This window comes from Dermacentor silvarum, chromosome 10 (genome assembly GCF_013339745.2).
Source record: "Dermacentor silvarum isolate Dsil-2018 chromosome 10, BIME_Dsil_1.4, whole genome shotgun sequence".
NCBI lineage: Eukaryota > Metazoa > Arthropoda > Arachnida > Ixodida > Ixodidae > Dermacentor > Dermacentor silvarum.
The window spans coordinates 24,078,445-24,106,128 of NC_051163.1; the positions used below are offsets into that span (position 1 = coordinate 24,078,445).

General features: G+C 44.9%; 1 protein-coding gene across 2 annotated transcripts; it reads left to right on the forward strand.

Moving 5' to 3' along the window:
- Positions 1 to 408: 408 nt before the first annotated feature.
- On the forward strand, positions 409 to 26,519 carry LOC119431163 (uncharacterized). Of its 2 annotated transcripts, none has more exons than XM_049656793.1 (10): positions 409 to 561; positions 3,061 to 3,166; positions 4,221 to 6,037; positions 9,505 to 9,635; positions 12,608 to 12,712; positions 13,798 to 13,841; positions 16,385 to 16,800; positions 20,217 to 20,437; positions 22,368 to 22,408; positions 24,420 to 26,519. In XM_049656793.1, the coding sequence occupies exons 3-10, from the start codon at positions 4,272 to 4,274 to the stop codon at positions 26,043 to 26,045; spliced, it is 4,350 nt and encodes a 1,449-aa protein (XP_049512750.1). In that variant the 5' UTR covers positions 409 to 561; positions 3,061 to 3,166; positions 4,221 to 4,271; the 3' UTR covers positions 26,046 to 26,519. The 2 variants fall into 2 exon arrangements, with proteins under 2 accessions (XP_049512750.1, XP_037554559.1); XM_037698631.2 differs by having other exon boundaries at positions 12,608 to 12,925; positions 24,420 to 26,518.
- The last annotated feature ends 1,165 nt before the right edge of the window (positions 26,520 to 27,684 follow it).

The window sequence follows — 27,684 nt, forward strand, 5'->3', positions numbered from 1 at the left end:
ATTCATCTCTAAAAAAATAATAATAATAAATAATAACAGCGCTTTGTGTCCTTGTCTACCCAGGGCTGTTATTTTTTTCCTAAACGTACGCTAGCTGGAACCGTAAAACGAAGTAAATGATAATGCGAACGAACCATGAAATGCGGTAAGAATGGCGTGCTCGTGGCCTTCGAAAACTGAGGGCTGTTTGCGTAACGCTTGGCCAATCGCTCAGCAAGATAGAAAGAAAGGAATCGACAGAGACGAAATGCCTGCGTCAGCCTTCTTAATTTTTATACAGCGAAGCATTACACATTCATAATTTTTGCGGGAACTAGTGACAGAAATTATGCAAGCCCCTTTTAAGAGTTTCGGTTTCGCTACCCAGTTGTAACACGTGACGAATTGGCCTTTGAGATTGTCGACAAGCCTCAAAGCTCCGAAGCCGCGAGAAAGGGCGGACGCGATGTGCCAAGTAGGCGAGCGCGGCGAGCTCGATTTTGCGTTGCGTTCACCTCGGCAGTTGTTGCTGTGGTTGTTGACAGAACACGAAACTATGACGGGGCGCGAAGAGCCTGCATGGTAAGGCCGCATTTTGTCAGTCCGGGCAATAGCCCAATTTGCTCAGGCCCTAACTGCGCAAATTTGAACTGAAAATTTGACCAATAAGTCCGGAAAGAGTGGTTTTTACTGGTCGATTGCCGTACGTCAGCCCGCTTTGGTTATCTGTGTTGAGCTCGTAATCACTGGAAGAAATGGCTGGGTAGTTCTCCTGTTATTGCTACATTCTGAGCTTGTTGGGACACTTTTGCTCCGTTATATGACTTTCCGTGCGCACGGCAAGTCGGCGTGCGCTGTCTAGCGAGATCCGTGCGATTCAGCCTCCACAGATGCTCTGCGTGTCTAGGGTCCATAGTTCGTGTTTTGCACGTGTCATGTGTTTGTTTGAATTAAAGATTGGAATGCTGCAAACAAATTCGTTACGACAACCTAACGTTTCGCATCCGGTCCGGCTACTAAATTAAGCCCTTCCAACGAAAGTGTGGCTCGGCAATATGCGATTGTTTTCGTGGATCCGTCTTTCCGGTCGAGGTCAGCGATTACTGCGTTTGCGGCCTAAGGTATTGTGAAAAGCATCATATTCGCACGATTGATAGAGCTTTTTACTACGGTAGCATTGTGGGTGGTAGCGCGGTAGCAGTGGAAGTGCGGGCTTAGCGTCGTAAAGAGAAAGTGTGATTGCTTTCTTGTGTCGGCCGCACTCCGACAGGGAAGGTCGTGTGACGTGCTTTGGGTGCATGCACGTATAGGAGTCCCAGGGGGTCAAAATTAAACAGAAGAATTTTCACTGCGGCGTCCGTCAGGTATCCCATTGTGAAGCTTTCATTTGGACCTTAACCCCCAAAATATCTACTCTCTCAACCTTTGGGTCATGCTCAAAAGCACCACTATAGTCACCGCCATGGTGAGAGGAGCGCTTGTTAATTATAGACTATGTCAAATGACATACGGGAGTGTTGTCTTCATCGGAACTGTAGCACTGAGTGCCAGTCCTTCAAGTGTCCAGAGTCGCAGATGTAAGGTTGCAGGCAGGTTTTACAGCAAGCAGATTGCGAATCTTGTGGAGATAGCCAGGCAGAGGTCGTAGAGGCAAACATCGTATGAGGATTCCTATTTCTTTTGACTGCCACTCCCGAGTATATTTGTTCTGGGTTTTCAGCACACTCCCTCTCCAGAAGCAACGCATGCAAAAATTAACATTGTGTACCTGTTGTTAAATCCATGGAGGGGTAATCTAAACACACAAAGACCTTGTAGTAAAGTTTCCGACTGCAGGTAGAGCAATTGTCTCAGTGCTCTGTCGCTTTGTCACGCGAGGGCAGCCATGGTGTGGCAGGTTTGTCTGCACTTTGACAGACGATATCGAAGACATTTATGAAGACTTGATTAATTGGGAATAGGAAGAAGCAGACGATGGAGAACCAGGTTCTGTGTAGCATGGTATGTTGGCCAACTCAACTAGAGAAAAAGAAGAAAAAAATCAGCTGGTACTGAAGGTTGGAAGGGCAGACAAGCGTTATCAGCATAACATGTCCGTCCGGGCTATGACAGGTGAAGGAATTTTTGAACTGTCCACAAATACTGGAATGGGAGGAAATGGCGACGAGAAACCAGCTTCTGTGTAGCGTGAAATGTCCACTGAACCATCATGTGAAAAAGAAAAAGAAAAAAAGAAACCTGGCAGGGGGCTGTGTAGCAGTTGGGAAAAAAATGAAAATTCTTGACAGTCAAAGGGGTTCAGGAATCTTTTGGAAGGTCAGTCAAGCTTGGAGTGGACTTGTGCTGAAAGACATATATGCTGCTAAAAAGATGCACACGAAAAGGAAAACATGACAAAACATGGCATCGGCAGATAAGACACATTGGCACCTCTGCCATTATCAGCATGTATCCCTTTTTGTGCGTGTCCTTTCAGTGGCAAGTATGTTTTGGCAAATACTAACTAGGCCAAGAAGCAGGCCTTTTGTGGGTCTTGGATTTTGGATATAGTTTGAAAAAAATTGAAATAGCTCTTCAGGGTTCATGCCTTCTTGGTGTGTGGCACTGTAGTCGGTCGAACAAGGGCCTTGGCTGTTTGTTTCATCAGCTAGGAGAATAATTTCTTGTCTTTCATCAAGTCTCGCAGCATGTCAATCTCATTGTCTAGTAAATTTTTGTTATGACAAGAAGGCATCTCGGACAGAATTTTCTTCACAGCATATACCATTTTTTAAAGCGTTGTTTACCGTTTTGGGCGACTGTGATTACCTTAGAGAGGCTGGAACGGCATTGGAAAACTTTGCATCCAAGTAAAACAGGATGCAAAGCATCAGACAATGAAGAGGTTGAATTCTTTCTTTCTGGTTATCGTGTGCCGCTCTCATTAATCCCAGGCTCCCTGTATACTTGCCAGCGCAAACCAGCTTGCGTCTACACGTCTGTACGCTACCCATGCCTCGCATGGAATGTTACTTTGTACTGAACTTGATAGTGTTTCAAAATTATTATAAAACCCATTAAATGTATTGCTTTTCCTTTCAGAGTCTAAGAGACAGGTGGTCTGCACCACACAGCGACTGCCAAGGTGAAGCAAGACACTCGGACAGCCACATTCTATTAATGGTCTCCGTCGATCACAACGCTCCAGGTACATGGCGACACGAGCCAGTGCAAGCGCTCATATCTGACCCGTGCAAATGTCCACAGATGCATGAACACGCGTAGACACGAGCTGGTGCTCACCAGCATGTGTGCCTGGAAGTCTGGGCTCTGTTGGGCCATTTAGTCCTTATAAGGCAGGCCATTGCGAAATGTTCACTTTTGTTTCATGTTTGTCAGGCGTCCCAAAAAAATTCAAGTCTGCACAGTTCATGACTGAACTGGTCAGACAGGGTGGGCCTGAATGAGAAGCTCAAACAACTCAATTAGAATATAAATACGCTTGTTTCTGGCTACTTGGGTCTGCGCTGTAAATAATGTGGGTGCACGCCCTCGTTTGAAAGAAACTGGTGTAGTGGCAACCACTGCTATTTACAGGCTGAGTGACAACAGTGTAAGCAATTCTTTCGTCAACCTCATGGAAAAAGAATTGCCATTTACTGTCACGCGCTCGAAAATCCTATCAGAAGTCGACTGTGATGCCTTGAAAACCTAGCCTGTAGCACGCACCTTATTTTCTTGCACTTTTTTTAATATCTCACATTGTTTTCACATTGTTTAATAACACACATCACCAATATTTATTCAGAAGCATATCAGAACTAAACTGCAGTTGTTAGTTTCAATGCCTTGTGTTGCCTTCGTTTCGTGACCTTGTTCCCCATTTTAGTATTGCATCAAGTTCAGCATGCGTGAAAGGAAAAAAAATTGTCATCCACCCGATTGTAACAAAGCTACTAAGGAAACCCATCCAGGCTTCTCGGACAGAAAGCTTCATAGTTGAAAAATAATTCGTCCTGGTTGAGGATGTATTGTATGGACAAATTTTCCTTCAAATATGAAGATCGCTTCCTGAGAAACCCATAAGGGTTTCCTTTGTAGCTTTGTGCTGTGGTCGAGTGGATGACAGTTTTTCCTTTTGAGGAACTTTCCTCTACCTTGCGGGCTTCCGCACACCTGATTTGCTATATTCAGCATGTTGTGCACACTTAGTAGCTTGCTGGCATTACCTGCATTGTCTGCTTCTGCTTAATTACTTGCAGGTACCAAAACGTCATCCCTCAGTTACCAGCCTGCAATCGCTTTAAGCCAAAATGTTGGCGTATTTAAAGAAACGCATCGAATTGAACCAAGGGATCAGCATTAGCAAGCTGCCGGGACACCTTGCCCAACTACCTCCTGAAGTACGCGCCAAACATGGCAGTAATGAGGAGGCCATTCGTCGCTGCATAGAAAAACATCCCGAAGAGTTTCTGATTGACAAATCTGATCGTGTGTTTCTACGGCCACCGCCCTCCCCGAAGGCTTTGGCACCTACCAATCTTGTAACAGATGATGTTACAGACCTTTGCAACGTGACGGGAAACGTGCTGCGCATATTCCCAGCTTTTGGGTTTATAACAGTAGACTACCCTATCAAAACGACTGTTTATTTTGACGTTAAGAGTTTTGAAGAAAATCGCCACACCACTCTGACAACCTCTGGCTTAAGTGAAGGCGACTGTGTCATCTTTGATGCAGCCAAGTCGGTTGGACACAAGGCTTCCTTTAAAGCGACACGCGTGAAATGCATTGAAATGAAGGCCGCTGCGCCTTCCTCTGCGTCACAGTCGATAAAAGAGCCATCGGTAGACGGGGATGACAGGCTCCACGACCAGTCTGGCTTCATACACACGGTGAGGCCAGACTTTGGCTTCATTACGTTTGGCCCGAAGAAAAAGCACTGCGCATTTTTTCACAGCAGTGTCGTGGACAAGACACTTACCAAAGGCAGCAAGAATTTGACTGACATTCTCACAGTGAATGACAGGGTACATTTTGACGCAAGGCCAGACAGCAAAGGCAGCAAGTGGTGCAAGTGGAAGGCCACCAAAGTTTGGTGCGTACCCCCGGAAATGGATAGTGTGCCTAACTCTGAAGGGGACAGTGGTGATGAAGTGTTCATGTCTGAAGATGAAGCAGACCTCGAGGGGATACTCAACGGTAACAGTGAGCTGGAGTCATCCGATGTTGATGTTGAGGATTACCCTGTGGGATGTCCCGACTGGGAAGATCATCCAAGAAAGCCACTGAATGATGCAGGTGACGAGCGCTCTGCAGAGCAGCCCGTGGCATGGTCCGCACGCCGGAAGCTTTCGGGAATTAAGGGCATCTTCTTCAAGGAGTCCGACAAGGCTGGCCATGTCTTCTGGCTGGATGGGAAGGTTGCCGCACAGGTGGTAATCACCATCGTGTACCACATGGGCACGCAGATCAAGTCCTTCGACGAGCTGCCCTGGAACTCGGATTTCGAACAAGGGGTGGAGGTGTTCTTCGACGCCGTCGAAAGTGACGACACCTGGATCGCAACCCTCGTGTGGATTGGTGATCGGCCGCCCAGACTTAATGTAAGCTGCAGTGAAAACATCTTCAACAACGTGCTTGCTCTAGCAATGGCCGAGACGTTCACAAGGAACAAGCGCATCGTAGCAACTTGTCAGCCTGCGGCACCTTCCAACTCTCAGCCGTCGGTTGAGATCTTTCCAGATAGAAAGGGGGTTGTTGTTACGGCAGCCCAGCGCATGGCGTGGTGCAAAGTGCAAGAATCCTCTGGCCCCAGGCAACTTAAGTTCACTTGTCTCTACAGAGATGGCATAGCCCGCACAGATTGTCTGGACAAAATTCTGCAAGAGGATGACGTGGTCTTTGTTGACTACATGATCGGCACGAGCCACGGTAGAGAAGAGGTGCGATGTGTTCTTGCGTGGCAGGGGCAGAAGCCGTTGGACGTTGCTTGTTTGGACCCGGAAGACTTTGTCAAGCTGCTGAATGCCAGGGCAGCTGAACATAGCAGCACAAGCAGCAGCCCTGAACAGCCTTCGTAAGTACTTGATGGTTCATAAAGGTTGCAAGTTAGCTAAACCACAGGCAGTGATAAAAGTTTGTTAAATGGCAACTGCAATGAAATTTCACTTTAGCTAAATTGGCTCTAAATGAGTAGTGTATACATTTTAAGCAATCTTGGCCAAGCTGCAGGGCTAGTAATAGCCCAGTTTTCTTATTATCAGCCTTTGAGAATAAGCAGACGATGCGTGCAACTGGGGTTTAGCAGATATGACATGGATACAAGCAGATGGGGCCTCTGAGACTTGGCAAGCCGCGGGCACCACCTAAACCTCTGAGGTCATACCCAAGAGCCGCGCTGGTTTTTAATGATTTTGCTCTGCGTCATTTCCAGTTAGCTGCAATGGTTCTTTTTTTTTTCTGTCTCTCTTTTTCCCAGATACAATTTCAAAAACACATATTTTTCCTTGCTTTTCGTGACACATCCCCTCGTGCACATAGTTTCACGGACATCACCTAACATCATAACTGGCACTTTCCGTATAAGCAGCTACCTGTAAAGTCTGTGAAACTTTCTTTCTGAGAAATGTGCAGGGGTTTTCTTTGTAGCTTCATGCTAGTATCGAGCAGGTGTCAATTTTTTTTTTTTTTATAACTTCCTTCACTTGCAGATTTCCTCCGAGCTCATCGGCTACATTTTAACCCGAATATAAAGAACCCATATAAAGCGAATTATTCTCTATATTGACCATGTGAAGCTTACAAACTGACACTCATGTAGAATGAATCGTGCAGGACAAACATTACTTTGGGTGCTATATCAAACTGGGGGGGGGGGCATCGTAAGTGCTTGCATTCTGCTTACATACACTCTTGAAAACATTTGCACCAGTTAGGGCTTATCAAACAACACTCATCGTCTATACACACTTCTTTTATTTAACGCTGCGCACCAGGTCACAAACGATGCATATTATCAGCGTGACATAGTATTCTCAACAGGAAAGTAGCAAGCGCAAAGTTTAAAAAAAAAAAATGAAATGCAGGGTTCGCACTGTTTTAAAAGTGTAGCATCCAGGAGAGTCAATTTAGAATGTTCTTTTTTATTTTTAGTTTTTCTTACTTTTTTTCTTTTTCTTTAAGAGCATACATATGAGAACACTCGAAAGTGTGCCAGAAGTGTATTGGAAGCATATCGGAAGCGCGATCCCATCAAGTCGCCATTTTTAGTGACTCTGACAGACTTGTCAAGGTTCAGATTAGAAGTTACTGCCTGCTTCACGTGGTCGTGTTAAAATTTTTTTTTTAAGTGGGGAATTCCTTCGTGGGGATAATTTTTCCACTGGTGATAAAAAAAAAATTCATAGAGAACAAAGGCCTCACGAAAGTTCTTAAGTTCTTTATAAGCGAGTTTTGGTATATTGGATTACCTAACATATCAAACTATTTTTGGGGTGATAGTCTTGTTCATTGTAACCAGGTTTGACTGTATTGTGAATTGACTAAGCTTACACATCAAAATTATTTGTGAGTGGGAGTTGCTGAGCGGAACGTTCCGCCTATTGAATTGCAAGGGGCATTCATAAAGTTTGTAATTAGCAGTAGCATGAATATGGAACAGGCGTGCACAATAGGCATCAAAATAAGCGCACGTCTGTTTAGTTATAACAATATAAAAATTATGTGCTGTATAGTACCGCAGAACACTGCTAGGGCATCAAAACAACAATAGCAGCATCCATTGAGAAAGTTGGTTGAAGCATAAGCAACAATTCGCTTTGTTCTTTTGAAGTACCCCATTCAAAAAAATTGCCACGTATCTGCGTGCTTCGCTGGAAATGTCGTCGAAAGACGATAGTCTTCTGCCGGCCGTACTACATGAGTGCTGGTCTGATCCGCGGCCACCCGTGATGCTGTTCTCGTACCATTTCCGTCCTGGCATGATAAATGCAATGGAGGTTTGTTTGAACAGATTTCATTTTACCGCATTATTTCATCAAGCGGCCATTTATGTTTTGCCCTGCCTCAGACAGCGCTTCCTTTATGTTGAATCGGCCGCATCTGGCTGGCATTGATAAAATTGAGGAGGCGCTGCGTGAGACATGGACGCCATCTGGCAATACATCGGGAAACATGAGCTTGTGCAGAGGGTTTCCTTCCTCCATGGCAGAGGGCGCTCGTCGGCGCGCAGTCGGGAACGTCGTTCGTCGGCGCGCATAGCATGGCATTTTCAGCGCAGCTTAAGGAACTAGGGTCTTTAGAGTTACGTATCTATGTATCTTCTATTAAAGGAACACACCTCCTAATACTTACCTAGCGATGTTGCACCTCAGATATGCGTAATATTTACTTTGTGATCGATAACGTTCACAAGTATGAACAGCCGTACCAGTTTAAGTAGTGTGGGCGGTAAGCAAGTGGTCCAACTTTGGCCGGGTGGCTGAATCGGGTGACAGACAGACAAACAGACAGACAGACCAAATTTTCAGCGTTTAAGTTCCCCAAGAAAGACTATCGTCTTTAAAATTCATGCCAAGCTCCATTGCCATGAAAGATTCATGACAATGCCCCAGCTCAAGACTCTGTCATGAAATGGCTCAGACGGTGTCAGTTCGGTCGAACAAGGCTGAACATGTGGCCCGACTGTCATTCATTGGTGAAAGGCAAATTGATGTGCAAGTGGAGAATAGTACTTGCTGACTGTTAGATTACTGTTGAACAAATAGTTCAGTCTGTTAACGTGTGTGCGGGCTAATATTAAACCCCTTTCAAGTCTCGTTGCTCAATCCCCGTGCCTTCGTGGCAATAATGCAAACTTTATGAATGGCCCTCGTACTATTGGCGTCAAAATTTCATGGGGCACGGGATCTGAGAAATTGCCAAACATTTACGCTGCCTGAACACTGTACCATACCCGCGGATAACTTTCTGTGCCAGGGAAGGGAAAGCTGCAGAGGCAAACCACACGCATGATGGTGCCCATGAAAATAATCCTGGAGTCTCGTTTGCATTAGTTGAAGCTAGGGAACAGAAAACATAAAGCATCTTACTCACTATCACCCTTAGATTTAAATAGGACACGAAATACACCACTTACTGTTATATTTGAGGGTTGTTTGTTTGCTTTACTCTTCTTCGATTCGGCAAATGTGAAGTGGCAAGGTACACTGATTCAGTTTATCTTCTATGAGAAACAGCTACAGATATAACACTTTCAAACTCTGCAGGACTACTTGGCGTGGTAGTTCTCCTAGTAGCTCCAGCCCCTTAATATCACCTTCACTGATATAATCAGTCGTCCGCAAGTATATGCAACCACTGTAGTGTTGTGCGGTTCTTCTGGCTGCAGGCAAAAACTGTTTGGAAATTTGAACTTTTTTGGTAGGGGGGGGGGGGGAATCCATGCCTCGTAAATTTTTGATGTCGGCTGCACTTGCTTGCCCACTTAAGTTTCCTTCTTCTTTAAGCTCAGTGGCAGTGTTCGCTGCCTGACGATCTGCGCAGCTCCGGCCCAGATGTCGTGCTGGATGCGAGTCAAGAGAACGGTCGCCAGTCGCTCTCACCAAGCGAATTCGCAGAACAGATGTTGGGCGTAGCGGTCAGTAAAGGAAGTGTTGCTGTTCAACGAACGCAGGGTAAGTCTTGTTTTAGTTTATTGTCCGTTGCAGCGGCACACACTCGAAGCGGTTAAAGAAAATGGCAGCGTGGCTTGTACTTAAGAACGGTGCACGCATAAGGTCCTTACAATATTGCCTAGAGGGAAATCTGGTGCCACCCTTTATGCAAGTTTTGTAATGCGTGCCGTGCCACTACAGGCATGCTGGGATGTGGGTGTGCGAGGCTTGTCTTGAACGTGGCTTGGCTTAAAGCATTATCATTTCCCCCTCACAAATGATGTTTTCTTAGAATGAAATTATCGTATGAAGCTTTTGTTTGCCTATAGTATATATTTTCTTATTATTTACTCACATTTAACACTTTATCAGCTGCCAGTACTGTTTCTATTTGATATAGTTGCACAACCCTTTATGAGTTCTTACGGTTCACTTGAAAAATGTATTTATGCAATAATAAAGAAAAATCTGCATTTTACAAGCCGTTTTTACTTAGTAAAGAGTAAACCATCGTGACAGACTGAATGCTGCCAGCCCCACGTGCCTTCGCAGTGTCTTGGCCCTGTGAGAAAGATGCCAATCCATCCTGCCATTCCTGTGCGGACAGCAGCATGGCAGTGTCAGTTTTTCTTCTAGATGATTATAATGCATATAAGCACAGAGTGTTCAAATTGTATGTAAAGAGAGACAGCAGAGACTATTTGGAGTTTACATGGCAAAGGCCCACTGGTAGCCAGGGTGGAAGGCAGCTCATGTAAGGGGGCAGTATAGAACCAGTTCCACCTTCCTGCTTGTAATCAGAGTACAAGGACCAAAGTTCTTGCTTTTATTATTCAAAACCATAAGGCACCTGCTTTTAGACATATTTGGCCACCAAGCATTGTTTTGCTTAGGATGTGTGGTGCAAAGCCATTATTGGAACTGCTGCAAGTAATGCTGCAGAAAAGCAAGGAATGCTGTTATCAGGATAAGTTCCTTGTCCCATAACCTATAGGGTGCATCATTTGAGTTTTGTGGCAAGTGTTAAATATGCTTGCATCTATGGATATGATAGAGAACCATCACTTTTTTTTTTTTTTTTTGCTTTGCCATACCCCTTTCACCTTTAAAGAAACTTGTGTTTATCAGCATGAAATCTTACTGCATGAAGTCTGATGCAACAGCCAAGTAAATCTATACTAGAAGCAGTTTTCATCCCCATCATCAAGGTAATCAAGTCTAAGACAGACTCAAGGCTCTTCTGTATAAATCCTATCCATCTCTTTTGGCTGCTACACTGTTACAGCTGCTAGCAAAAGTTTCTTCCAGTCTGCCTTGTGTGTTACCGGTGACATCCCCAGTTGCTTGGCATCATGGACTTCCTCAAGAGTAGCATCTTGTCATGTCCTCTGGATTGTCCTTGTGTCCTCATTGCATTAAATTTGGTCCTATTGCCATCAAGCCCAGGAGGCTCTGATTTCACGGCGTAGCTAAACCAGTTTAGTTGTGTTTTATGAAACCTTTCTGCAGCGGCTACGATTTTGACCATTCGTCAGCTGCAGTCAGTCTGAGTGCGATCTCTCTTTGCCGCTCTAGGGGCTATTAATGTAGGGATTGTTGTCATCGTGATTCATTTCTTATTCATCCCGCTGAGTGGCCAATCTCGGGGGTGCAGCTTTGTTCGAACAAGTGATATAAAGGGAAATAAAAATAATTGTTATGCAGTACATTCCAACATCTGTTTCTGCATCACTTCAGTCACTTTATTCTGTTCAACTTTGGCTTTTTCATTATGATCGTTTCAGTTCCACACACTATTGCTGGCCATGCATTACTGTCTGTCCTGTCGGCTAGGCTTTTCAACTTGTCTGCTACCTTGTCAGGAAAACAAAAAAATCAGTGATGAAAGCTTTCCAATTATTTTGCCTTGACTGGACTTAGTTGGTCGCTTCTCTTTGCTCGTTGCCTCTCTATCATGCCACTCAGTAATCATGCTTAGGGAGTCTCTGACACAGCTGTCCTTGTGTGCATCTCTTAGTTTTGCTTCTACTGATATTTTCGTACTTTAGATTTAGGTTAAAGAAATGCACATGGTTGTAATTAAGCTGGAGCCCTTCACTATAGTGACCCTCGTGGCCCACGCATTGCTTTGGGACGTTGAACCCTGCAGCTTGAAGTATTTCACTTCAGCACTCTTTCAGTGTCGCCCGTAAAACATTGTCTGCATGGAGAATGTTCCAAGATGTTTCTGGATATTTCTCCTGCAGGAATCCTTCACCGCATTAAATGGCAAAGGGCCTCATTCACTCTGAACCTTGGCATGCGCCAACTGTCACGTTGATGGTCTCCTTGTTTCTCCTTTCTTTTTTTTACTTTTTGTCAGTGTAGCATTTATGTGAGGGTGCTCGTTTCTTTAGGGGTCTTCCAGACTCTTTCCATGCTCAAAGGTAAACATTCGGCAGATATCTGCCTGGTTGGGGTCAGTTCAAGTAAAGAAAAGAAACACTCCAACCAAAATTTGCTTTAAAACCCGACGTTTTGCAGCCCAACCAGCTCCTTCATCTGGGGTGAGATGGCGTGAGGTGTAGCAGTGTTCTTACGTGTTTTTGGCACTTTGACAGGCACGCATACAATTTTCGTATATCTTGAGTGCAAACAGTCGGAAAGTTTTCATGACGAACAATTGAATGTTTTCTGTTTTCTGACGTACCACCCACTTCTTGCACGTTAAAGGATGGCGCTTAGCGATTAAATACTAAAGCTGGTCTCGAAATGATGTCATGACAGAGAGCAAAATGTGCTGACGTCAATGTAACAATTAGGCTAGGTATGCTGATTTTGCTCATCAAAAATAAACTAGTGCTGTGCCCCCCTCCCCCCCTTTTTTTCCGCCTTCTGGTTGAGTTCACATTTTGCAGCCGTAGCGATTGCAGAAACATAGCAACAAAAATGAAACGGCATGAAAAAAAAAAAAAGGCAGGAGCCTATATGCATTTTTTTTTTTAATGTTTCAGCTCCTGTGTCCAAGCAGGATGATGACACTGCACTGAGCCGCATATTGGCGCATCTCAAGCGTGCCGTGAGAGCCAATGAGGGAGTGCCCCTCGCCAGGCTACAAGGTATCCTCTCGCAACTGCCACCGTCAGTTCGGGGTCGTTACGGTGCAACAGTCGAGACAATACGCTTGGTCGCAAGACAGTTTCCCGGCACAATTGTTGTAGGCTCGGACAACAGGGTGTACACTTCAGCAGGGCCTCGGACATTCGCCAAAAACAATGCAGCAGTGATCCACAAGCCACCTGGCAAGAAACAACTCCCGACTACCAAAGCTGGTTAGTAGAAGCAAGTAGGGGTGTGCGAATATTCAAAAGTTTCGAATAATGAAACGCCTAGTGTCTTGTTCGATTCGCTCTTTGAATCAAATAGGCACTACTATACATAAATATGAATATTTTTTAAATAGCTTTTGAATATTTTAAAATATCAAGTGTGCACAACCAGACATAGAAATGGCAGAAAGGCGTGATAAATTTCATCCTTGCAGGCATATAGTATAGGCATAAAACGAGAACTTGCATAGTGGAGCAGCCTATGTCACTCAGGGAGCCGGACTTTGTTGGCTATACTGCGGTCATTTGCACTTGCCAAACGGTCCTGTTTATGCAAACCATCTACTTACATGTACCTAATGTTCCATTTATGCTTTCAATTAAAAATTCTTAACGGGCAATGTAGTGACAAAGACTTGCCAACCTTATGAATACTAGGATGTGAACATCGTTTCATATCAATTGTGAAAATGGCGGTTCATTATTCGAAAAGTATTCAATATTTGTTTCGCTTCTGGCACTATTAGATTCACATTCGATTTGGTCTCGGAACATACTGTTCACACACTCCTAGAAACATGTGTTGCTGTAAATTACATACTTAGGGTGCTCTGATTATTATCGCAATTTTTTGTAGGATTTAGAGAGCTTGTACCTTTTATAGGTTTAAGAAAATGTCAAGTTGAAAGTGTCCTGTTAATACCCCTTTAAAGCAGTGCTATGTATAGATGTCGCATTGCTATCGCATCGTTTCAAATGGTGGTGGGTGCGTGCTGCAGCCTTAAGCTTCAGGATGTTGCATATTGCCAAGTGTTTTGCTCGTCGACGGCCTGCCGGGCATGTCCACAGCCTCAACTGCTGCTTTCATCTTCCAGGAGCCGCCACACTGAAGCAGACTGGTGCGCGCGCTGTTTTAAATGTAAGAGCACATACATGTTTCGTCTAATCCCTGCAGACCTCCTTGGCATGGCCTACTGAAACTCGTATTTCTATGTTCCGCGCGTGCGCTTTGCGAGCCGAGAAATGCCTGTGGCTTGGCTTCCTTTCTGGCAAGGACCCGCCCCTTTCTGCTTCTACCTACATCAGCCTCGTGGAATGGCACCACGGGCCTAGCACCTAACCACTTTCAATCTTTCATTCCTTTCTCAGTGGTTGCGTGAAAGCACAGTCGTCTTAAAATGACAGCATACTTGCCAACTATGGCGGTTCTGTTATAATAATGGTGTCGCGCGATCGCCTTTGATCATGATCAGGCCCAGTCTGGATTGAGCTTCATCCGGATCCAGTGCTTCTGCACGGTCACTTGTGATCGCAACCTTGCTTGATCTGGATCCGGACTACCGCAATCCGTGCATTGCAATCGAGCTCCTAAGTCACGGTCGTAGGCTGACGTCTGCACCTTCTAGCTCAGTGTGCTAGAAAACAGTGAAAACAAAAGTTTAGAACACCCCAATGAATACACCTAAAAAAGCTTTTTTTTTTTTTTAAGCAACAGTGTATATTTTCTTGAAAAAAAAAAGAAGTTTTATATTGCAAACGATATTACAGCATGTTAGACAAATTAGGGAAGTGCTTTGGACCTGCTAATGACACCTGGGGCCGTATTCTGAAACATTCCACTTCGGCGATAGTTCGCCTAGGCAATAGTCGCATTCAGTAAATCAACTGGCTGCTTACCCGTGACATCAGCATGCATTACCAACACGCGCACTCGAACGCTTCGCAACGCATGAGAGCGCACCGTGCGATAGATAGATAGATAAACTTTATTAGAAAGACATCGAGTTTTGTCTTGCCCCGAAGAGGCATCGCTAATGGTCGGGGCTCCTAGTTCAGGGCTCCACTGGCTCTTGCCATCTTCTCTGCTCTCTGGATCAGCTTGAGCTGGTCGTTGAGGGCGGAGCTGGACAGCAGTGCCTCCCATTGCTCGCTCGTGGTGTTCGTGTCGTGGTGTTCTATGTTGTGTAGCGTGCACTCCCACGTAATGTGGTATGGGGTTGGTGTGGCCCCGCACCACGGGCATTCGTCCCTGTAGGCTGTGGGGTGCATTTGATGTAATATGTGTAGGTTCGTGTAAGTGCCTGTCTGGAGCCTACGCCAGGCAGCGGCATCCTCAGTCTTTAGTTTTCGATGGGATGGGGGATATCGTAAGCGACTCCCTCTGTGGTAGTTCAGTATTGCTGAATACTCGGGGTCAACTGGATCAGGGTCGTCTGCTGTCGGCATGATGAGTGCTCAGTTGTGTACAAATTCTCGAGCTGCTCTGTCGGCGTACAGGTTACCCGTGATAGCAGTGTGGCCCGGTATCCAGATGACGGTTTGGGTGGTGACGTCGTCAGTGACCTCATTCGGTATTTGGGCTAGAACTTGTGCCACAGGTCTAGCGATTCTTCTCTGTAGGAAGTTCCGGCAGGCCTGCTGGGAATCCGTGAGGATCATCAGTGGTTTGTTTGCGTGTTGGCCTTTGCACATGGCTAACGCGATGGCCAGCTCTTCGTCTACCGTGATCAGGCAGGGGCGGGTCGATGCACCGGAGGTGACGTGGCCTCGGCGGTCGCAGACCACTGCCACTGCACCCTTACTCTTCATCTCATGCATAGCGGCATGCGTAAAACGGGCCGTGGTATGGAACCTGAATGTTTTCTCTATGTACTGCGCCCTCGCTCTCCTCCTGCCGGAGTGTAGATTAGGGTCCATGTACCGTGAGTGCAGAGCAGCCCGGCGTGTAGGTTAGGGTACATGCACCGTGTGAGTGCAGAGCAGCCCGGGTGTGTTGTTTTCGAGTGTATTGGCCGCAGTACCACACATGCGTGTACGTTTATTCAATATATGTCGAGAGCACCCAACGACACCGTGACGTCAAATTGACGTAGACTGGAACTACTAGTATGTGCGATTGATTTTCCGGTTTTGCTCAACCAGTCAATTAGCGTGCTCCTGAAGGCGAAATTGTCGTCTAGGCGAACTATTGTGGAAGTGGAATGCTTGACAATACGGCCCCTGGTGCGCTTGAGTCCTCCCAAGCTCTATTCGGATCATTGGACCATGTAGCATCGATCATCGTCGATTGTGATCAAAAGTGACCGTGTGACACCGGTATAAAATGCGAAATTTTAGTAGAACTTGCTTACTTTTGTTATATTAACACCAATAACGTAGCAATTTTCTGTTTGCATCCTGTTTGTCGCAAAACTCGTATCAAAAGAATGCATAAAAGTGCAGTGCTTTTTTTAAAACTTGCATTCCGACTGATATCTTGCCATTGCCTATGCATGTGAATACTTTGAACGAAAATCGCTGTATGACGCAAGCAGCAACAGTGATTCCCCCCCCCCCCCTCCCATTCCAGTTGTTGCCTGTAAAACAGCCTCTAGTTTTGATGTTTTGGAACTTGGTTTTGCGGTTAGTTGTGGTTTCCTGGTGATCCAAGGAGCTAAGTGGAGATTATACATATTTTCACAGGCCAGTGCAGAAGTGCAAAGCTTTCCTCCGCCCACGGCACACACCGCGGAACCTTCCGTCTCGATCTATCCCTGCGTGAAAGGAACAATCGTCCAAGTCCTTGACTGCATCGCCACGGTCAGAGTGAAAGAGGCAGCAGGCACGCGCGACATTCAATTCACCAATGAGTGCCTCTTCAAGGACGGCGAGGTTGTCCTGGATAACTTCAGCGAGGTTCTGCACGACGGAGACGAGGTCCGCCTCAACTACATGGTTGGAAGCAGGGGTCGTAAGGATGACGTTGTCCACTGCGATCTCGTCTGGCTAGGGCGACCACCAGACAATGCAGAGTGCATGGGCCCCGATGAGTTTGCAAAGAGCCTTGGCATCAAAGCGTCTTCAGTCGGTGTGAGAGCCACAGCCGACGACCTGTGCGGGCAAGTTGTAGCCCGATTCTTGCTTTGCCGCTTCCTTGTGCATGTCTTGAGGATGATAGAGCAGCCTAGTTTAAAGGCCAACTGCACCGAAATTTTTGGCCGCATTAAAGGCCTAGTTTCAGATAGCGTAAAGATCTGGCAGCGTGAATGTGAAAAAATGGGAGGGGTTCAGATTTGCCCAGGGACAGATGGCGGCCTGACCACTCGTGGAACCCTAAGATGCCGGTCAAAGAACCCAGTTTGAGAACTTGTGGTCTAGGCTGGTTTATTGTTTCTCTTTAGTGTCCTCTTTCAGAGGAGTGCCGGTGCGCGTCTTCATAGTTGTGGGAACTCTGCCACCCACATCTTGCACGTAAAAGGTTGACACTTGGAAAGTATAAAGGTTGGGAAGTGTTTTTAAGATATTTTAATTTTATAGTACAGTTGCTCTAGAAGTGTTGGAACTGGTGCACTCGACATTATCGTGACACAGAGCGAAATTTGACGATGTCGTACATCAATAAGGCTCGACACCTGTCATCAACATCGCTTGTGAATATATAAACTGGAGAGTGCTGCATGTGTTCCTACTGGCTGTGCCTGTGTGCAGTGGCAGCTGCAGCGATGGCAGGAATGAAGTTAGCGTGTTGCGATGTTGTGACATGTCCATCTCCTGGGTACTGAATCGGAAACTGGTTAGAAGAAAGTAGCAGTGTAGTAAATTGTTTAGGGCGCTCTTACGCTTGCCAGTATGTTTTCTACGGTTAAGAAGATTTGAACCCTCATATAACAAAAGAAAAAAAGAAGAAGTTAGGAAGTCGAAAATGTCATGTCAGTACTTCTAGAACACTAAAGAGAAACGTTACATCATTTTAAACTGATGAAGTCTTCTCTCAAAACTCTTTTTTCGTTAATTTCACAGTAAGAGGATTATTAAAGGGACTCTAAAGGAAAATGTTAAGTTGAGCTAGATTGAAAGATTAGGCTCGTTGTTCACTCGTTGTTCATAGTGAGAACAGAGCATTTGTAGGCGAGAAAATGAATATGGAAAACTGGGAATGGCACCACCTGTTGAAGACTAGGTACCTCTCATGCGACATCAGCAATGGCCTGTTCACAGAGAACGCCATAGAGAGAGGTTACGGAGAGATTACATCAGCTTGTCCGTCTTGCCACGGGCGGTTGAAATTGGGGAGCAAAAGGGGGGGGGGGGGGGGGACTTTCGGCTGTGGTATATTTCTAGACGAATAATTTGTCGATCTAACTCTGGGGAGGTACTGTTTTCCTTTAGTGTCTCTTTAACCCTTTAAAGGGCCCCTCATCAGGTTTGCCCATTTTTAATAAACAGGCCTAGCGTATACGTGATGCACTGACAATCATGTCTGCAAGGCGTTACGGCGCTGTGCGCTGTGAGAACAACTGAAATTTTAAAGCTCACGCCACGCTCCTTCACTCTCGATACAGCGCACTCCCAGCCAGAGAGCCACGATCACGCACACACATTCCTCTTCGCAGTGCGTGTTTCGTCACTAACCACGACTAATCATCCAATGCGGTAGACACAACGCCGCGGAGGAGGTGGGGCTAACACTGCGGTACGTCCCTCGGCTCCGGTATGGGAGAAGGCAGGGAAGGAACACCACCTGGGAGCGCTACTAGAGGCAGATGGAGAGAGTGTCTCCGTTGATAGTGATGCTCACCTCCTGGCCAGTTAACAGGACAGTTAAATTCTTCGGTCTCCTCCATTAATGAACTGATTTGAAAAATTCTTTTGGCAAAATGCTTCTTGCACGACACATTACGGCTTCCAGTGTATAACCAAATTTTTCAATTTGGCCTGGTGAGGGGCCTTTTAACTCTTTAACTGCCACTACCGAGATAACTCGTGAAACTACCCACGCGCACCCTCTGCTACTCCCGAGTATACTTGTGTTGCTTTTTAAACTCACTCCCTGCCACTCCCGAGACAACTCGTGCAAAAAAATTAAAAATGCGTTCATGTCCCGCCATCTATGGAAAGGTCACCTAAACACATAGAACTTGTAAATTAAATTTTAGACAACAGATGGAGCACACGTGTTTACACCCGCGTTGCTTCATCTCGGCAGAGCGCAGCAGCCATGGCGAATCAGCACGCCACGTGCGTCCGCGCTTTGACGGACAGAAGAAATTAAAAAACTGCTGATTAATTCTGACGAAATATCTTTACATGTCCTGTGGAGTATCATGGCGCATTACAAACATGAAATTTTCACTGAACCAACATGGAAAAAAATACCCGGCAGGGAGTGAGGAGCAGTCAGAAAAAAACCCGGCAGTGAAAGGGTTACGGACAGAAGACGAGACCAGCTGGCCCAGCAGGTTTTTTGCTTTTCGTGCAGGCGTGAAGACTATTTGGGCTCCTGTGTTGCTCTGGGCTTCTTTTAGGTTGCTTGCTTTATTTTGTGCTTGTTATAAATAATATCAGGTGGCTCAAGGCGCTATTGGAGGGTGAAGGTTGGAGCATACGTAACCTGTGTGCAGTAAAAACCACCTTTGTCATAACGTTAAAAACAAAATTCCTAGTAAAATTTACCTTTCTGACCGAAATTTTTCGCATGGTCTTGCTTTATATGATGATCGGAATGATTTGCACATGAAAAAAAAATTCAGTCTTTTTGGCAGGGTGGGCATTTCTTTTTTTTTTTCTTTCTATTTTTTCATTGCTTTACAGTCCTGTAAGGGTTAACTAGAACAGAAAATGAAGGCCAAGCATGCACTTATTGAGTTTCGTGCCAAAATATCGGTGCTCCAGTGTAGCTTCACGTACTTCAAGGGATCTTTTCGTATTTGAGTCACTGTGGCTCAGCAAAGGTTCTTGAAACTTGATAAGTTCCGTCTTTGGCGCGTTTAGAACACAACGTAGTCCTTCTTCACAGGTAAAACATTCACCAGGCCCGAGTAGATGCCGTGAAAATCAGTGATATCACGGTGCGAGCTGGTATGCAAACTGCAACATGATGCCACCACATTCCTTTCGATTTTGCATTTTTTCTTGTTTATCAAGTCTCCTTACACAGCAAAGGTAGCTTCTTTTTTGTATTGTTCAAGGGCAATGTACTGATACAGAGCTCTACTTATCTTTTCTCTTTAATGTCCCTTTAATGAAGGGACATTGCTCCCACATTGCTCTTGTGACTTTCCTAAGTAGATAAGGAGTTTTGTCGCGATTCACTTCACTGCCTTCAAGACGAGTTAAGGGGATTGCATAAGGGGAGAAGCGTGTACTTAGGGAAAAAAAGAAAAACGGGTGTTTAAGGTACAATGCAAGTGGTAACAGTCTCCAGAAGTTCGGAATGACAGGCAATGGAATTTCGACTGACATGCTGTCCTCTCTGTTTCTGATTCTGTTCCAATTTCTCTTATACGCCTTTTCTCATGCTCTGTATCTCACGCAGGAGCCAGCAGGAAGATACCGTGCCGAAGAGCGTGTCAGGGAAACATGCCGGTTTTGCTGTGTCACACCAAACCGTGCCCCCCGAACAGGGTCACTTCATGGAGAACTTGACACCGCAAGAAACTCTTAAGGCTGGTGCGGACCAAGCAGCGGCTGTTCCTTCATTTGAGCAACACCCCGAGCAGCCTGTGGAGGAACCTCAAGTGGTCCCCACAAAATCAGGTTGGACAATTGTGTGAGGCTTAAGAGGCAGGGCTTGTACACACCTCCTTGAGAACCCTTGGAAATTGGAAAAAGAGATGCAAGGGGCCCTTGAAACTTCTTGAAAATAAATGTGCTCCTTGAACTCTGCAAAAACTAGAGTTGGGAGCGACTTCCGAACATTCAATGTTACAAACTTCGCATCACGGCTATGCCATGGATACTGTCTTATCTGGAAACTATCCTAGATATTGTCTTTTCAGAGTGTCACTTTCAGAGTGTCGCTATTGTCTTTCAGAGTGGGCACGGGAGCATGAATTGTCTATAATGAACAGAGGTAATGCGCATTTACCTGTGCATTGCATTGTTTGCTTGGCCGGCAGATGTGAGCCACTACAGCGTGAGATTAAGATAATTAGCAGGAGTGGTGACACGTTAGCAAAGAGAACTTTTGGAGGCTTATCACATAAAAGAGAGAGGACGAGTTGCATTAGCGATACGTCTGTTTTTCTGTTTGACAACGAGATGCAGCTGTTAAATAGGTGGTAAATATTGCTACCCTTAGTTTTATTCAGGGGGCTCATTCGCCCCGAGCGAGCGACCCTCGCCATCTACACACCCTTTTCCTCCCTGCTGTGCCCGTGCGTTATCACCGGCGAGCAGCAGTGCTGTAGAAGTAGCATGCAACGGAACAGACAAATGTGACTCGGCATCCCCATTGTCGCCCAAACCGAGACCCTATTGGCTGCTTCTCGCAGCTTGTTCAAAGGAGCCAGCCGGGACCAAGAAGTTCGACGCTGATCTGGCTCGATAGCAATAGAAAATTCGGTGCATGATGCCCTGATTAGACTTTTGTGGAGTTGTGCTATTTCAGCACTTTTTTAGCTTTTATGGAGTAGTTACTTTTATCGAATTACTGCTTATCTTGAATTTTTCACGATGCCATTCACTTCGTTTTATTATAAAAAAAAGTTTACCGTATAGTCATCAAATTTTTTTTTTTTTTTAGGTGGCTGATATTCGGCAATTTTTTTGTAAATACTATGAGGCCTAAAATCAAATTTCTGCTTCCTTCAGTTGGTAGATTCCAGCTTTTTTAAATGCAAGAAATTTCGTTAAAATCGTTTGAGCAGTTGTCCAATGGGAGAATTTCCACATTTTACCTGTACTATTTGAATAGGGATATCGGAGTTAGTCCTGAGCTAAAGAGACCTCTTAAAGCAGTACCATAGCAGTCTTTAAACATTTCATGAGTTCGCACTATTTAATTCCTGTGTGTATGTAAGTATCCCTGGTGGGCTGTCAAAAGCAAGTGTACCTAAGAATATTTCATAATTAGGCTTTAAATCTTTTCATACATACTATGAGGCCAGAACCTGTCTTGTTAGTCGATGTACGTAAACATAATAGTGAAATGCCAATGTAACAATGGCCAATGCCACAATGGGAGCAAAACATAAATGCTGTGTATTTTTTATAGCGATTGTGATTAATAATACTATTACTATGATAAATATCGTTGTCTTTGTTGTAAGTGAACCTGCTTTTGTAATGCGCAGCATGGAAATTGCATACAAGTGAACTGGTAACCCCAGGTAGTGTCTAGTGTTGTGTTATATTGTGTTGTATTGCAAACGCTAGTGCACCATGCTAGTGTCGGGTATTGTACCACACTAGTGAAGTTTAGTGTTCATGTAGCTATTCTTAGATATATAGTTAGAGGGGGGGGGGGGGAGAAGGTTGAAACCTTATGTAGTTCGTCATTAAGCCTATCCAAACTACTTTACAAGGGGGGAGGGGGGGGATTAGATTAGGAAGTTTGGATTGGCCTAATGAGAGACTACATAAGCTTCCAACCTTTTGTTCACCCCAGTAACCATATTTCTACAGGTGCTGTCTGCAAGATGATTATACTAATATGTGTCTTTTGTTTCTGTACTGCTCCTTGCAGGACTGGCTAATGCTGCGCGTTGCGTTTCACCTGGACTTAGTGTGAGTAGTAATGCAGCACCTTTGTAGACTTTTTTTTTTTTTTTGGAAAGTTATACTCCAGGCAAATTTACTGCCACTTTGAGCAAGTCCACTTCATTCGTCTCCCGCTCGGTCTACCGCTCGCCGTTTGCGAAGGTGTCTGGTCGCTCGTACCAGCACAACTCGGAGTAATGCTATGCGGCTTACATGCGCAAAATCTGCGTGTTTTGCTATGTTCTGACATTATTTCATGTCGCCGATGCGTGGCTTGCATTATATTTCAAGCGAATGACGAGCGGTCGCTGTACCATGCCGACATAAACAAATGCGCCGGTCGGTGCTTTGGACTGTCAGCAACATTCTTGCTGAGAAATTGTGCGCTCTATATAATCAACATAGCAGCGCACCAGCACATCTTATAGTGAGTATGCGAAATGCTTTCTTGAGAAGGTGTTAAACACCTAAAATAGCAAGCAGTATGTATCAAATCAGTGGTTAGGGCTACCTTTGGTCATCACGGTGCCGGGTGCTGGCTCCCAAGGCGGTGGGTTGAATGCCAAGACCAATTCATGGGTATTGAATTCAACGGAATCTTAGCTGTCATCACTGTTTGACAGCTTAGAAGCGCTGGTGCAGATGACATTGCCACCCACGAGGCAGTGCCACTAAAGCGCTGCAGATGTTCTTGCGGGCGACCTTTTTCTTAATTTTATGGATTATTTTCAAACTTCGCTCCATCGAAAACACTTATAAAATTTTTTCAACCAATTTTCTTCATGTTTTAAGCTTGCTAGCCTCATTTTACCTCTTCGCTATGGAATGTATGTGTACGTGTCATTGCCTCAAATGGTGCAGTTAGAAACGAGGAAAAAGGCGCAGTAAGCATGCAGTTCAAAAGCATGGTCTTTGAGCACTGACAGACTGCTGCCATCTACGTAGTAGAAAACAAAGACCGCAGTAAACGTGCCCCTCCAGCGCTGACGAAATGGCCGCCATCTATGTTGTAGAACACGAACACTGAATCAACTAGCTGAAAAACGTTTTGTCATCTATGTAGTAAAACAAGAGAGAAATAACCACGGATTTTAAACACTGGCACTGCAGCCGTCAATGTGGTAGAAGAGAAACTACATGGACGTGCTCAGTTCGTTCAAATGGCTTTGAAAATGGGATTATTGCCGTTGACGAGCTGAGCTCATCTTAAACACTTAAGGGGTTAACGAAACTTTGCAAACATCTCCATTGTGTCATTTGCTGACATTGGGACATTTGTTGTGGCAAGGCACTTGCTCAAAAAAAAACACTAAATTTCCCCCATCTGACTGGGCATAATCGTAACCTGAAAGTACACCAGCATTAATTCCAGCAGGTCCTGTGAGAACATTTCATATTCATGCTGCACACAGTTTTAGTGTAGTAAAAATAGACTTAGAACAATAAGTGTCTATAGATGTGGTTAGCTGTTGCTTGCTGGCTTGTAGAAAGAAGTCAAGAATGAAAGAGTGTAATGAAGGGATACTAAAGAGGGAACATTATGTTCAAGCTGAACCGGTAAATTACACTTCTCAAATACCAGAAATGTCACTCTTGTCATGAGCGGAGTGTTGATAAGCTGAAAAAAGACTCCAAAATGAGTGACTGGCTTGAAGTTCCCGTGTTCTTTGTGTTGTCGCAAGATCTGGACTGCACCTGCTTGGTACTGGTTTATAGTTCATTGATAAACAAGGATTATGTTTTAGAAGAACCATGCCCTCAATCTAGTCAGTTCTGATAACATATTTTTTCAACAGTTGAAGCATGCGAAAGTACTTTGAAATCAAAGACATCATCAAAGACACTGCAGTTCAGGCGAAAGTTAAGGAAAATTTAATCATCCTCTTTTTAATAACTAGCCTTCTTCCGCTAAATAAATGCATTGTTGACTTTTGAGTGAATGCTTGACCAGACTAAACTAACATTGTTTGTTAGTGTCGTTTTAGAAGGTTAAGTCTTCATTGGTAAACTACTAATGGAACATTTGTGTTGTGTTCAGGACGAGACTCTGCTTCGCCTCGCGAGGATGGTGGTTCAGGAATTCCGGGCCGAGTTCCGGGAGGAAATGCAGAAGTGTGTGGAATCGTTCATGAAGCAATCGAGGATTGTGGTCCGTGATGTCGAATCTCAAACGAGTGCGGACGATCTACGCATGAGCTCCACTGGAGAAAGCACTCCTCCTTTCTTCAGCCCCTGTAGCACTCCGACGCGGGAGTTGGATATGTCTGGTGCATCACCGCCAGGGCCTGAGTTAGCCTCATGCCAGCTGAAGTTCTCCGACACCAGGCCTGAAGATGCTGTTGTCTTAGAGCCATTGGAGTTGCAGAGAGTTCCATGCTCTGATAACAGTATTGCCCATACTTCATGTCAACAGGACGACAACAGCGCATCACAGCCTTCGGTACAAGTTCAGAGTGGAAACGTGGTGGATATGGCCAATATTTCTGATGAGGCCTGCGATATCAAACCACCAGATGAGCCTGAAGGCACAGTTGCTTCCCAGCCATTGGAGTTGCAGAAAGTGACACCTGCTGATGACACTGCTACTGATACTTCATGTGAACTGTATGACAACAGCTCATCACAGCCACCGGAACCAGTTCGAAGTGAAAGCATGGCAGGTGAGGTCAGGAGTTATTCAGATGAGACCGCTGATGTGAACAGTACCATTTTGCAGCCATTCGAGGCTTTAGTTACACATGATAACCATGTTGAAGAGCTAGCAGTGCACATTGGTACCATGGTTTTAGAACTGTCAGATAAGTCCTGTATGGTAAACGAGCTGTCAAACCTGTCGGAGGCAGCAGATGAGGCTTCCTTGAACTCTGCTGAATCCCACAATGTCCTGCCTCAGAATGGCATTGTAGACACGCTACTGACTGAGAAGAAAGAACTAAGCCTGTCTGAAGAGCCCGAAGAAGCTCCTATTTCACAGCGAGCACATGAAAACGAGGCACAGCCATCAAATGCTCAAGATGATTCTGTAGATGGTATTGTGTCACAGGCAGAGCCAGATGAGCTTGACACAGCTCCTACAGACACATTTGTTTTGTGTTCAACACAAAGCAAAGTATCAGTTGTGATTGAAACCCCAGACCCTGTAGGGAGTTCAGTTCTACACCAAACTGCTGAAGACAAGGTACCAGAGGTATCTGACACATGCGATACAGCCCTCGTAGACACTACCGTTTTACAGCAAACTGCTGAAAGCGAGGTACCAGACGTGTCCGAAGCACCAGACAACGCCATTGTAGATGCTGCAGCTTCTCAGCAAGCTGCTGAAAAGAAGATACCAGGCGTGCTTGAAGCACCAGGTGAAGCACTTGCAGACGTTACTGGTCTGCAGCGAACTGCAGAAGAAGAAGCACCTAACCTGTTGGAAACTCTGGGCAGTGAAAGTGCCATTGAAACAGTGATCCCAATGGCTGCCAATGACTCAAGTTCGCAACCAGCAGCTACTTTACATGTGCTGATCGAAAACGACAGCATCTTACCACCAGTGCTGCCCAGTACAGTAAGTGGCCCAGATGCAAGCTCTGCTGAGCTGACGCAGGAGTATGATGCACAGGTCAATATGAATTCTGATGCTTTGAAGGCGTCGGACATATCGGAGAGTATGCTCTAAGCAACCAATAAACATACGTGCTCATCAATATGACGAATGCACCTTTGAAAGATGGTTTTCCAACTACTAGAATCGGATGTTTTACCTGCAAGCAACATGCAGTACAGCAGCAGACGCGCTAGAGACATTGTAGCAGCTCTTCTCAAAAGCAGAACTGCAGCTGTTGCACGCTGTTACACACTGACAGGTGCCAAAAAGTTCAGTGGACAGATTTTTTTTTTTTTTTTTAATGTACAAGCCGTGATATGTTTAGTTTGTGTGTTTTGTGACTACTGACATTAAACAGGTTTAAAACACTGTGTTCCCTGCCAACATTACTTGACCCAAAAGCTTGCATCAAGAGCCCTAGCAGGACCCATTGACTCTTGGCTTATACCAAACCCAACTAGATTTCCGAGTAAGTCTAAGAGTTCATTAGCAATGAATTATGTAGGTTATAACTTGTCTCGCATTTCAATTACCAGCTTTCTTGAAAATGGTTCCAAGAGCTCTCTCATTGGCCCAAAACAACGCCTCAAAAGGGGAAGCAAGATTTTGCCGTTTCCCATCAAGCATACAGAAATAAATCTGCATCCAAAGCCAAACATTGCAAACCAGCTGATGCTACTTTCATTTATTTAAATGTTTATATGTGAGAGGTAAAAGGGGCCAAGTGGAAATGGCCGAGATGAAATATCTGTCTACTGCGACGGAGTCGGCAAGGTTCTCGTATCCTTGGACCCAGTTTTCTGATAGAGCCTTTTGGTTCTTGCAGGCTGTGACACCATTGAAGCCCAGAAGCGATAAAATTTTGAAAGATTGCCTGTGGCAGATAGCACAATTCCAGTTCATGAGCTGGTCTGCTTGAAGAGGTGGACATGCAAAAAAAAAAAAAAATTAAATGCATAATCGACTAATTGCTTTACGGCCCATATTGCAATTTACAAATTCTAGCCGTAGAGTTCGCCAGGCGGATCCACTTGGAATGAATTCTCAGGATGACGCCAGTTTCGAGGTATTCACGAACTTTGCAGAGAAATGCATTGGTGTTCCAGTTACTTTCTTAAAAAAAAAAAACTTAGTTTCATACATTGAAGCCCAAAATTAACTGGAATGTCAATGCATTTCTCCGCAAAGTTCGGAAATTAATGTCTCGAAACTGGTATGTGTCGTCCTGAGAATTCGTTCTAAGTTCGCCCTGCGAACTTCACGGCCATTATTTGTAAATCGCAATATGGGCCATAAGGTAATTAGTTAAAAGACTTAATTCGTGATTTTTCGGTAATTTGTTGATTATGCATTTGTATTTTGTGCAAGTAATATCCGCCTCGTTGAGTAGACCAACTCATGAACTAGAATTGTGCTCTCTGCCGCAGACAACCTTCAAACATTTATGACAGTGTTCGCTGAAACACCCGGTATATTCCTTATGCCAATCCTCGAAGGAATATTGCTCATTTTCTGTTGTCTTCTAGATTGGTTGCTGTAGAAGAAATTGATATATGGAATTGCTAATTAAGGCACTTTCAGTAAGGTACTTTGGCGACTCCATTTTTCTCTATCAAGAGCTAAACAACCGTAATAATAAATAGGTAAAAAGGGATAATCGTGTGTGACGTGAACGCTGCGTCAAGACCGCAAGTACGTCGCATACCGAGAT

Coding starts and splice junctions, on each gene's coding strand:
- LOC119431163 (XM_037698631.2), top strand. CDS start 4,272: ATGTTGGCGTATTTAAAGAAACGCATCGAATTGAACCAAGGGATCAGC. Junction 13,842..16,384: donor GTGCGCGCGCTGTTTTAAAT/GTAAGAGCACAT, acceptor ATATTTTCACAG/GCCAGTGCAGAAGTGCAAAG. Junction 22,409..24,419: donor GCGTTTCACCTGGACTTAGT/GTGAGTAGTAAT, acceptor TGTTGTGTTCAG/GACGAGACTCTGCTTCGCCT.